The sequence below is a fragment of the Scyliorhinus canicula genome, chromosome 1 (assembly GCF_902713615.1).
Source record: "Scyliorhinus canicula chromosome 1, sScyCan1.1, whole genome shotgun sequence".
NCBI classification, from domain to species: domain Eukaryota; kingdom Metazoa; phylum Chordata; class Chondrichthyes; order Carcharhiniformes; family Scyliorhinidae; genus Scyliorhinus; species Scyliorhinus canicula.
The window spans coordinates 187,750,141-187,762,339 of NC_052146.1; the positions used below are offsets into that span (position 1 = coordinate 187,750,141).

General features: G+C 47.5%; 1 protein-coding gene across 4 annotated transcripts in view; it reads right to left on the reverse strand.

Moving 5' to 3' along the window:
- The window catches only part of LOC119970386 (synapse differentiation-inducing gene protein 1-like), a 105,258-nt gene that overhangs the window by 63,808 nt on the left and 29,251 nt on the right, over window positions 1-12,199 (reverse strand). For all 4 annotated transcript variants that reach the window (XM_038804929.1, XM_038804936.1, XM_038804955.1 and 1 more), the window contains exon 2: window positions 10,079-10,659. In XM_038804929.1, coding sequence (XP_038660857.1) covers window positions 10,079-10,561 — 483 coding nt within the window. In that variant the 5' untranslated portion in view covers window positions 10,562-10,659. The remainder of the gene's footprint in view (window positions 1-10,078; window positions 10,660-12,199) is intronic.

The following is a 12,199-nucleotide window of genomic DNA, read 5'->3' on the forward strand; positions in this document are numbered from 1 at the left end:
CCTCAAAACTGGCATCATTGTGACGCGCGCCGTGCGCTATTTCAATCGTACTGGTGCATCATCAGCCGGCCCAGCCATGATGCTCCGCCCCCGATGGGCCGAGTTCCCCACGCCGTGGGACACATGTGGTCCCAGTGGATGGAAACCCGGCATACTGGCTGCGGACTGTGTCCAGCACCGTCACTTTCTGCCGGGATCCGTGCCACTGGCCAGTGGGGCATCTGCTAGGGCGGGGGGACTGGTGAGGGGTGGCCAGGGGTGGGCTGTGGGGTCGCAGTTTGCAAGTTAGATTACACGCAAGGTCGACGCCATGTTGTAAGGTGTGACCGGTGCAGGTTGTCAGCCTTGCGCATGCGCGACCCGGGACCCGGCCATTCTCTACCCACTTTCTGCGCGATCCACGGGCGTTTTAAGCAGCGCCGGTGCTAGTCCCACATTGGTACCGGAATCGGTGAGGGGTTGCTCTGATTTGCTGGTTGTGAAACACCATGTGTCCCATGGCACATAACCGCAGGAACAGAGGAAACAGCCCATTGTGTTGGGAGTGACATATTGGGATGGATTGATGATTGGCTAGCTAACCGGAAATAGAGGGCGCGATTTACTGGCCTCGTCGTGCCCAACATGACAAGACCGTTGAATCTCACGAGAAGTCTCTTGCAAGATTTGCAATTTTTGAGATGCCATGCAAGGTTTAACCGATCCTCGCGATAGGTCATGATCTGAATCTCGCCCTCGCTCGGCGAGACCCAAACCAGCATATTTAAATGAGCTATTAGGGGAAATTTTCTCCCAGCTCTCGCAGAACTAACGGCCTTGCAAGTGAGGCCACGACCGGGCGCCGTTCAGTGCCGGTCCACACAAATGTGGACCAGGTAATGGACCTTGGGGTGCTTTCCCAGGCCATTGGAGACCAGTGGGCGGTCAGGGACAGGGCAATGTGGCACCCTGGCCCTTCCTCTGGCACCCAGGCACATTGGCATTGCCACCCTGGCACTGCCAAGGTGCCTAGATGGCACTGCCAGGCTGGAAGAGATACTGCCAGGGTGCCGTGAGGTGGGGGGGGGGGGGGATATCCACAAATGGGAGATTGGAGGATATGAAGGGTGGAGGGGTGAAGGATGGGTATGAAGGAGGCTCATAAAGATTGGGGCGATCAAGGGTGATGGTACTGAAAGGGGGGGCCTGAAAGGGGGCCGAAGAAGGGCCTAAGAAAGCCCTCAGCGACCCCATAGCGAGGTGTCCTCACTTGAGGGGATGTGGGATAATGCCCATGTGTGAGGTGACATTGTCCATTGGTGGAGGGTGTAGGCGACCCTCAAGCTCACTTAGAGATCGGGTGCCCTGATCTCTGAGGAGCCAGTCTGACTGGCGAGTTCAGCTCCTCAGTGCTGGAAGAATTTCTAAGTGGGGGCTAGACTGGGGAGAAGCACCCCAAGGCCCCAAATGATTGTATACTGGTGTGGATCTCACCCAAAAAGCTTACAAGAAACACCGCTCCAAACTTGCCCAAAGTGACAGAGAAATCATTTGATTGAATTCTGCCCAGAGAATTGGCATAAATGGGTGTTTTTCTGGTTGGCAGGATGTACCCAGTGGTGTGCCACGGGGATCAGTGCTGAGGCTTGAACATTTTATGTTTTATTTACTTGGATGAAGGGACTGAAGATGTGATTGTTAAATTTGCTGAAATGGAGGAAAGTAAATTGTGAAGAGGACGTAAGGAGGATACAATAGGTTGAGTGGGCAAAAGTTTGGCAAATGGAGTATAATGTGGGCAAATGTGAAATTGTACATTTTGGCAGGAAGAATAAAAAAACCTTATTATCTAAATGATGAGAGATTGCAAAGCTCTCAGATGCAGAGGGATCTGGGTGTCCTTGTGTCAACAAAAGGCTATTATACAGGTACATAAAGTGACAAGGAAAGTTAATAGAATGTCATTGTTTATTGTGAAAGGAATTGGTCACAAACGTAGGGAGGTTATGCTTCGCTTGTGCAGGACACTGGCCAGAACACATCTAACTTGTGTACAGTATTGGGCTTCTTATTTAAGGACATACATAAATGCATTTGAAGCAGTTCAGAGGAAGTTTATGCGACTAATGCCAGGAATAGGCAGAGTTATGAGTTATGAGGAAAGATTGGAGTGGCTAAGTTCGGTTTGCATCCATTAGAGTTTCGAAGAGCAAGAGGCAACTTGGTCAAAACCTTTAAGCCCCTGAGGGGTATTGGTAGGGTGGATGGGAGAAGATGTTTCCTCTTGTTGGAGAATCTAGAACTAGGGTTCACTGTTTAAAAATAAGGGGTCGCTCATTTAAAACGGAGATGAGGGGAATTTATTTTTTCTCACAGGGTCCTGAATCTCTGGAACTCTCTTCCTCAAAAGGCAGTGCAAGCAGAGTCTTTGAATATTTTTAAGGCAGTGCGAGAGAGATTCTTGATTAACGAGGGGTGAAAGGCTCTCAGGAGTAGGCAGGAATGTGGGATTGAAGTTACAATCAGATCAGCTGTGATCTTATTGAATGGCACAGCAGGCTGGAGGGGCCAAGTGGCCTCCTCCTGCTCTTAATTCAAGTGTTTGTATGTCAGACGTAGGGTAAGTGAGAGTTGACAAATGGAGAAACAAACTCATATTTGTAGACTATAGTTAGCCTAGGCTTAGGCTATCAGAAAATAAGTAGGCAGAGGCTACAGTATATACAGTAGATCCAAAGACCAAAAATATCTGAACATCAAAATACAATCAGTCCCGAGGGGACCCTTGAATTGTATATAACTTTCTCACAAACAAGGAAACAACTAAAGCAAACGGATTGGAGGAAGGTGTTTGGGCATAAATGAAGTAGAGAGGATAAAAGGAATACCTTCGAAGGAATAGTGCTAATCATACAACATAAATATATCCCTAAATTCAGCATGCTCAGACAAAACAAACATGACCTGAAATGGATTACCAAACAAATCTAAAGTGATGAGGAAAAAAATTACCTTTGTAAATCCCGTAAAGAAAAAAAGCAGAGAGTTAGATGAATGGAGGAACATGAGGAAAAACATTAACAGGCGGACCAGCAGTAACGTGAGTGTGCTTAAAAAAAATGCTGTGGAAAAACATGACCGAAAAATTATTTCAGTAATTAAAGAAAGAATGACTTGCATTTGATTAGTAACTTACATGACCTCTGGATTTGCCCAAAGCACTTCATAGCCAATTAAGTGTTTTTGAGAAGTGTTACTCACCATTCTAAGGTAGGAACTGTGGCAGCTAATTTTCACACAGCAAGATTCCCCAAACAACCATGTGATAAATGATCAGATAATTTCTCACCATGCTGTTTGATAAGGGATATCTATTGAACAGAACATAGGGATTATTCCCCTGTTCTTCTTTGAAATGGTGCAGTGGAATCTTTTCAACCTGAGATGTGTAAGGAACCTCTTTTAAATCTTTGTCTGATCCTTGTTTCCCTTTTTAATTCCTGTCTTGCTGGCGGCTTCAATACTACAGACTTCGGTTTTTAAACTGGAAGACCCCTGGTTGAACATGATACTGGCTCATGTGCACCCCTTGGTGCAGTATACTATGTGGCAGGGGCCAATAAAGTCATTTTGATGGACTTGGCTAGCAGCCAATCAGCTCTTCTGGAATTCTGGGATTTACCCTATATTTGATTTTGATTGGTTGGGCCCTTCAGAATGTCCTGAAGACATAGGCAGGCTCCATTTCTGTGTAAACCTTGGAATGAATAGGTTCTATCTGCTAAGGCTGACGATTAAAATCCTCTCCAGCCAGACCAGTGAAGGCAATTTATGATTGAAATTCTGCAAGCAGTAGGCAGGCCTGTGAAATCCTTTGTTTGAAAGGCTGGGAAACGCCCACTCTAATATCCCTCTCCTGAGAACCAAAAGGGTCCTTAAAACCAGACCAGTGAAACCAGAAACCCTGCACAACGACCAGACAAGTAGTTGAAAGACAGAGTGGACAGTGGACCTGCTGTAATCTCTGAGATAGAGAATTCTAAGATAGTCTCAGTGAGACAGGCCAGTCAAGTGAAAGTGACTCCCCAGAGAAGATTCTACAGCCTGTGGGTTCTAATTGAAGGCAAAGATTAAGGGGTCCGGTCCAACCAGTAGATTTCAAAGTTATATGTCCCGAAGAGATCGCTGCCTACAAAGACCTGAAGCTCAGCAGCAAAGATCCTCAAATCTCTTATTCCCAGTTTAATCCCCATTATTTTTGATCCTTCCCTCACCCTCACTGTGTGTCTGACTAGTGTGTGCACATGTGGAGGGAGGGACAGTGTTAGGGGAATAATTAGATTAGCAAACTGTTGTTCTATTGTTACCATTCCGTGTTTATCTCTTCTCTTGTCATAAATACAGGTTTTTCAATGTTTTACTTACAAATCTGGTGCCTGTAAGACTGGAGCAGTCAAGGATCAAAGATCTCGGGAAAATATACAAATTATTGGTTAATTCGCTTATGTTGGGATGCCGGGGTCTGTGGGACTGACCGTGCATTCGCCCACAATTTTGTAACGAAGGGCAGTCCCAGCCTTGGTTTAGCGTTCAATCCAAAGGCTGGGCACTGCCAGCTCTCCGGCACTGCCTCAGTACAGGCACTGCAGTGCCAGCCTGGATTATGTACCCTGCAGTAGAACTTGAATCCATCACCTTCCTGCTCAGGCGAGGCTGATAGCACCGAGGCCTGTGCTGACAGCCCTGTAGTAAGAATGGTTGGAGAAGAATTAAAGACCATAAAAGGTACAAGTGTGTCAAACCGAGAATCAGTGTAATGAATGTTCTGAATGGTCACTTCCTGCAAATGTTCACTAGGGAAGGCATGAACAATGTGCTCTCCTCAAGCAGATAGTTTCTCTGATTGATGTCAGCGAAGGATAAATATTGACCAGAACTCCTGGGTAGCCAAGGCAGAATGATGGCCTCAATGATGGAACTTCCAATCAGGCTTGTTAGACTCGAAACATGCCCTGTTTCTATAGTGCAGTGGATGTCATGTTTGCTTTACATGCAAAATGTCCTTGGTTCGAAACTGCACAGAAACATTATTAAAACCCATTTGTTTAAGTCTGAGGAAAAGTTACACCTCTAGGGATAGATAGCACTTATCACTGAGAGCTGAGAGAGACGAGGGAGGGGATTTGAGAAGCATTGTCAATCATGATCAACGAGTTAAAGAGCACTGTGGAGATGGAAAATATATAAATCCAGTATCCACCTTCGAATGGGAGGGGGGAAGGTGTGTGAAAACAGACACAAGTAATTACAGATCCTTAGTTCCACTTTAAATCCAAAATACTAGCATTGACTATCAGAGTAATCTAACAATAATAACCCAGTAAAGAGTAGTCAACCTGATTTGGAAGGAGAAGATCCTGATTGCCAACCTTGTCAAATACTTTGAGGAAATGATAACTCAAGTGATCTTCAACAGTCCTCGATTCTAAAACCAATTGGACAATATTTCACAGACGGGGTCATAGGTGAAGTTTCGAACTATAAAGAGTGAGGGATATCCATGGGGATCGATAAGAAACTGGATCAAGAGTAGAAAACTCCTTGTTAAAGGTGTAATGTCAGTGGCAGGAGATCAGTGGAAGGGTGGAAAAAGAAGAAGACTGCATGGGATGTTCAGATAAGGACCATAATTCTCCGGCCATTGGGGCTCCCTGGGCAGAATTCTCTGATAATGGGGCTACGTCTCCACGCCCGCGAGAAAAAGGCGAGAATCACTCTGGACTTACCTGGAGAAAATCCAGAGTGATTCTCCGTTTTGCAGGGGACTAGCAGGGCACCGGAGTACTCCTCACAGCTTTGGCTGCCGATACGGGACCCTGCATTTCCGGCCGGAGATCCGCGCACGCGCGTGGCGGCGGCCCCGCACAACATGGCCGACCCACACAGTGGACCGGCCCCGAGAATATAGGCCCACCCCGAGATTACACGCTCCCGATTGGCCCCCGATTGCGAGCCTGGCCGTCCTGGAGGCCCCCCTGGTGACGGATTCCCCTGCCCCCCACCAGGGCGGCCGCGGAGGTGGAATCATGAGTGAACCACGCCGGCGGAAACTCGGGCAGTTGCCGGCAGAGAATCGCTGCGGGGACCTCTTTCAATGCCCCCCCGACCAGCGCCACTTCGACCGTGCGCGATTGGCGAAGATTCTCCGGCTCCTGGAGAATCGCGGAAGCACCGTCGGACCCGATCGCGGGCCTGATGCTCATTCTCCACCTCCGCGCCGAGCCCGATTGCGGCGCGGAGGCTCGGAGAATCCCGGCCCCAATTTCCCCCGGTGGTGTGAGGTGTTTTCAATGGGAAATGATAAGAGGCGGGAAGATAGAATCCCTCCATCAATGAAAGGCATGATGCCGAGAAAGACAAAGCTGGGGAGTGGAGAATCCCGCCCGAGATTAAAGGCTGACCTTAAAATAGCGCACGCGGGGAAGGAAAATGGGATTGAATTAGTTGTGGAAGAAGAAGAGGTTGAAGAGTATTAGTAACCTCGATACTCAAACAAGGCCAGTTAAGCTAATAGGGTGTTGGAAGTTATTCTGAATACAGTAGACTACAAGACAGGCAAAGTCATGATCAAACTGTCCAGGGCTCTGGTCAGTGATGAGAACATCAATTCACATGACACGTGGTTAGAAGCGAACAGTGGTTTTAATCGTCTTACAACAGAGCCTGCCTGTGACAAGATGAACTCTAGATGAACTGGCAGGCAGGCTCACAACAGCAACCTTTATACTTCCGGTTAGGGGGAGGAGCCATGGGCGGAGCCATTGGCGGAGCCAAGGGTGGAGCCCAGTACAAGCTCCTCATCTCCCCCTATGGGTAGAGCCGCGCAATTACACATGATCTAGTACAAGGTACAGGCTCAACACATGTTGTACAATACAGTGTGGATTATTAGTGTTTATAATTCACCACAGTCAGGCTAAAGCTTTATTACTTGTCCTGATCACTGAGATATAAGTGAGACATTTTAACAACTGGAGGCAGAGGAGAATGGAGCCACATGGCCGATGACCGAATGGCAGGGGTCTGGATAATGTGAAGGAACAGGCTTCTCAGCCTGGAGGTGACGCGCTGAAGAGGAATAGATGAGAGTGATTGGGGTGGAAAGCATAAATCCAGAGTTTTACTCCAGGCATTTAATTTAAAGTATGACATGGGTTCAAAAGGGTAAAATCATACATTGAAGACTGATACCTTAATAATAAAGAATGATCACACCTGGAATGGACTTTCTGTTGAATGCAGGGAGGGGAATTCTGGAATAATTTTAAAAGATGCTGAAAAAGGCAGCGGGTGGCAAAATTGTTGAATTATATAAATATTGAGGGCGCGATCCTACGGCCACGCTGCGCTGGAAAAGCAGCTTGCCGTGGCACAGCGTGGCTGTTGAAAGCCGGGATACCCACTCCTGGGATCTACTCGGCTCACGAGATTCAACACAACCTCGCGAGGCGTTGGAAGATGAATCCCGACACAATGGGCAAGATCACTTTTTGGAAAATCTGCATATTAGAGCGCGCCTTATTCTAATGTGCAGATTCCCGACGTACCTGAGGCTTAGGGATTCAACCCCTTCGCGTGGGAGAACTCGCGCGAGCGCCGTTTGGTACTGGTCCCCACAAACTGGAACCAGATGGAACAGACCTTGGGGGAGGGTCTCCAAGGGAATTGTAGGTCCCCACAAGCGTACCCTTTGGACAGGGTGGTGCCCCAGAACTGCTGGTACCACCTGGGTACCCTGGCAGTGCCACCATGGCAGTGCCACCTGAATGCCAGCACTGCCAAGGTGCCCAGGTGGCACTGGCAGAAACATTGCCAGCGTGCCAAGCTGCCATTTCTTTGCACGCGCAGGATCGGGCTGGGATTGTCTGGCATGGGTGTCGGGGGTGGAGGGGGAGGGGGTGCGAGCCTGGGATCCTCCCATATTGTTGGGGTGGGTGGTGGTGGGGGGGGGGGAGGTCAGGGATTTTTGGGGGGGCCTTAGAGATCGGGGCACCATTTAAAAATGGCGTCCCGATCTCTCGCTACAACAGGGAGTTCCGGCGAGCAGAGCTCACCATTGTACAAAAACGGGGCTACGTGCGACCTTGGCCGTACGCTCCCTGTTCAGGCCCCTTATTTAAGTGAGTCGTGTTGAATAGTCGTGTGTTTCTTGGCACTGCGAGTACTGTGAAACATGCAGCCAAATGCGCTCGCTCGGGAACTTTGTTCCATTTTGGGAAGATCACGCCCAAAGGGTAGGGTTTTCCGGTTATTCTCGCCGGCAGGATCTGCCGCTCTCACCAATGGCGACCATCCCCCATCCTGCCGCGGGTTCCCCAGCAACGGCAGTGGGGTGGAACAATGGGAAACCACGGTGATAGCGGCGGGACCGGAAGATCCTGCCGCTGGCGCCGCAAAACATGCCACAGGAGGGTGCGCAAAAGTCTACCATGTAAAACCAATCAATTAGTTCCACTCCCTGCTCTTTCCCCATAACATAAAAATACTCCCTTCTTAAGCCAATATCCAATTTCTTTGAATCTGCTTTTACCACTTTTTCAAGCAGTACGTCCCAGCTCCGAATTACTCAGTGTGCAAAACAAATGTCTTATCTTGCCTTCATTCAATGTTCTTCAATCTGGTTAGATGGTTAAACTGCCTCACAGTGAACTCTGCAGTATTTGGCAGCTGATGACATCCTTAACATGACTTCTTCCTACTTCAGCTCCTACACAGTAATTACTGGAAATCTGATTCGTGTGATCACAGAACTGTGTTTACTTTCATTTTTTAAAACTGTGTTTATTGTCATTTTGTTCACTGATATGGGCAAAAGAAGGATTTAATGTGGGAAAGGTGATTCCGTGACCGAATTAACACAACGACAGTTCATCAGTCCAGTTTTGCTTACAATTATTGCACTTTGACTGGCTTCAGTTTAATAGATGAAGTGACCCTTGGTGTAATTTGCCACAGCCATAATTGTAGCTCAGCAGTACCTGAATCGGAAGGCTGTGTATTCAAGCCCCACTACAGCATAGAATCAATGCGGTCAGTCCAGTGGAGTACTGAAGGAGTGCTGCACTGCCAGTGGGGTGGGTTTCTGTGGTTAAACTGAAACTCTGTCTGCCCCTTTCAATGAAGTGCAGGGCAGCTCTCCTCAATTTCCTGGCCAACAGTTATCCCTTGACCAGCATTAAATGAATGATCTGATTATTATTGTGTGGTTGTTTACGGGAATTTGATGAGCTGCTGTGTTGTACTCTCACATTCCAAAAGTGTTTGATGGGCTTTAAGCTGCTTTGGGCTGGTCCTGAGGTTGGGACAAGTGTTACATAATTGCAATTAAAAAAAAGGTTATAAAAAAGCTCTTTCATTATTCCTCTTGTGAATGTGGGAAGACTTATATTGAAATCTGCTCAGGTAACACCACCTTCAGCACACACTGAACAGATAGAAATTGTTATTATTCTGTCAAGGCCATTGTGCTTCTCATTTATATTATGGAAAAGAAATGCATGGCCTCCCACCTTCCGTCTCTGTAACCTCCTCCAGCCCTCGAGATCTCCATGCTCTTCGAATTCTGGCCTCCAGCAGGTCTCCGATTTCCTTCACCTCCACCATTGACTCATCCTTTCAGGAGCCTAGGCCTTGAGCTCTGGAACTCCACCTGAAAACTCTTCACCTTGCTACACTCCTTCATAACGCTTCTTAAAACCTACTGCTTTGACCAAACTTTGGGTCACCTGCACAGGTGCCCCCCCTCATGTGTCTGAGTGTAAAGTTTTAATTTGCCATCTGTGAAGCACCTTGGGACTTGTCGCTATGCTGTAGTGATTAAATAAACGCAAGTTGTTGTCACTCACGCTTCCACCATCTGCCCCAGGAGCCGAATGCACAGATTGTATTTCCATTGACTTCAACGGAGTGCAATCGGGCAAGGTGGTAAAGTGGATTGCGATCCCCCTCTTTCCCATCGAGCAGGTTCGGTTAAAATTATCCCCGCCTCCCACAATCCCAGTAACTCGATTCCGGAGAAATAATTTGAATAGATTCCTACCTCCAGCTCCTGGAAGTCATCCTCATCCTCCACATCGTAAGACAGGGTTTGGACTTTGCTATCGTCCGCTGACAGGTCGATAAATTGGCTTTCTCCATAGTCCAGGCCATCCTTTGTGGGGGACCTGCTTTCAATAAAAGTTGTTTCACAGCAGTCTGAACTGTTGTTCTCGCTCCAAGGTCTCAGGACGTTCTCCGAGTACAAAATGATGTTGGGCCGGTACTGGGCCTCGACCGTGTGTTGCAGGGTACTGGGGTTGAGGACCTGTTGCTGGCTGGAGTCATTCCTGCTCCTCTCTATGTAGTTCTGAGGTGGGAAACTCCCCACTGTGTGTCCCAGGTATTGAGGTGCTGAATAGAGAGACACCAGGCCATCCTTGCTGTCTGCTGCCAAGTCTTTGGTGTTGATGAGACCGTTCCTTTTCCCAGCCTCGACAGGAGCTTTGTGACTCAAGCCCTTGCCTTGATCCATGTGACCTTCCATTTGCTTTGCTATCTCCGACCAATTATCTCAGAACTCCCGCTGTTGTCCAAGAAGGAGAGTTATTCAACTGGATCCCATCCGACCCTTAGATCTCCATCCTGTTGAGAAAACAGAAATATTCTTTTGCTTATCACCGCAAGCCGAGGGATCAGGTTAAGACTCCTGATGCACCAACAGACTTGTTGACCTCTCCATCCACCATTTTCTTCAGAGTTACACCCTTCTGAGCTCAGTCAACAACTTTCATTTGTCAGGCAGCAAACCATCCTCAGGTACTTCAAAGGAATACTAGCAAGCATGGTTTGACACCAAGCCCCAGAAGGTGGAACAGTGAAATCTTTATTATTGGCATTCGCGGGGAATGGGTGACACCAATTAATCAAAAATGCCAGTTGACAGAGATTCATTTCCCAATGGAATACAGAGCAATGCTCGTCGCATGAACTAATATGTGGTGCTCAGGAAGTAAAGAACAATTTATAATCTTCAACATTACATAAAATGTAAATTAACGCATAAAATGATACAGTGTATACACCCGGGTTCCAGATAACTTTGCAATTGCTTCTGGTCAGTGAAGGGACAATTCGTGTCAGGGGCTCCTACCGAAATTCCGGTTAGTCCCCGGTTAGTTCCGGGAATTCTGGTTGGGAGACTGACGGGTATCACAACGTTTACAGTATTCCGGCAGGTGACCACAAGCTTGGCTAAAACTTGGCTGCACGGGCAGGTTTGAAGAGAAAAAACAGTGGCGAGGCTGAGGGGGCACATTCAGAAACAGCCAACGGTGAGGGTGAAGGAAGTGAGGAGATGTACAAGATAGAGCGGAGTGATCAGAGTATTGTAGGAGGCCATAGGCATAGTGAGGGTGGAGGCTTTGGACACATTTGAACATGGAGGTAAAAATTTTAAAGAGATGTTTGTGGACCGGGAGTCAATGTAGGTCAGTGACCTGACTCACCGGTATCGGCTCAGCAGAATTTGGTGTGATTGGGACACAAGGCAGCAGAGCTTGGGATAGTTCAATGTTCGAGCTCCAATATCGTAGAAATTTGGGAGAGCTGAATCTTACCTTGTTGGCTGTGCACTAACAGGCAGTGCCTTTAAGGACTACGGATTAGGCCACATCTCGGCCTAATTTTCCTAATGCAGGTGATGCTGTCTGCTGCAGTGCAAACCAATCTTGCAGTGAGGGCCTCAAACAGGCTTTAAGTCCTTTATCTGCATGTGACAAAATGTCTCGATGCATTTTACAGATGTAGGCACTAGTTTTTGGTCTTTAGCAATATGATGGATGGCACACTTGCAGCTTGTAATGTGTATGCACTTCCTGCCTGCGATATTGGAGACTTAAATAGTCATTTAGCACCCAAAATGCATGCACTGTGGGATCAATTTTATAAGCCATTGTGCTTTATATTTCATTTTACAGTTTATGATATGATGACTCTTCATTTATAGTCCAGATGTTACTCAGAGGAGTCCACGTTTTATTTACATTTCAAATTTGTTTTACAGTTGCCATGGCAACCTGTATACTGCAATGGACTCACTGTGGAATGGAATTCTCCTCCAAGCCTCACTCCTCGGCATTAGGCTCAATGTGAATTTGAATCGTCGCTTGCAGAACTGGTTGTT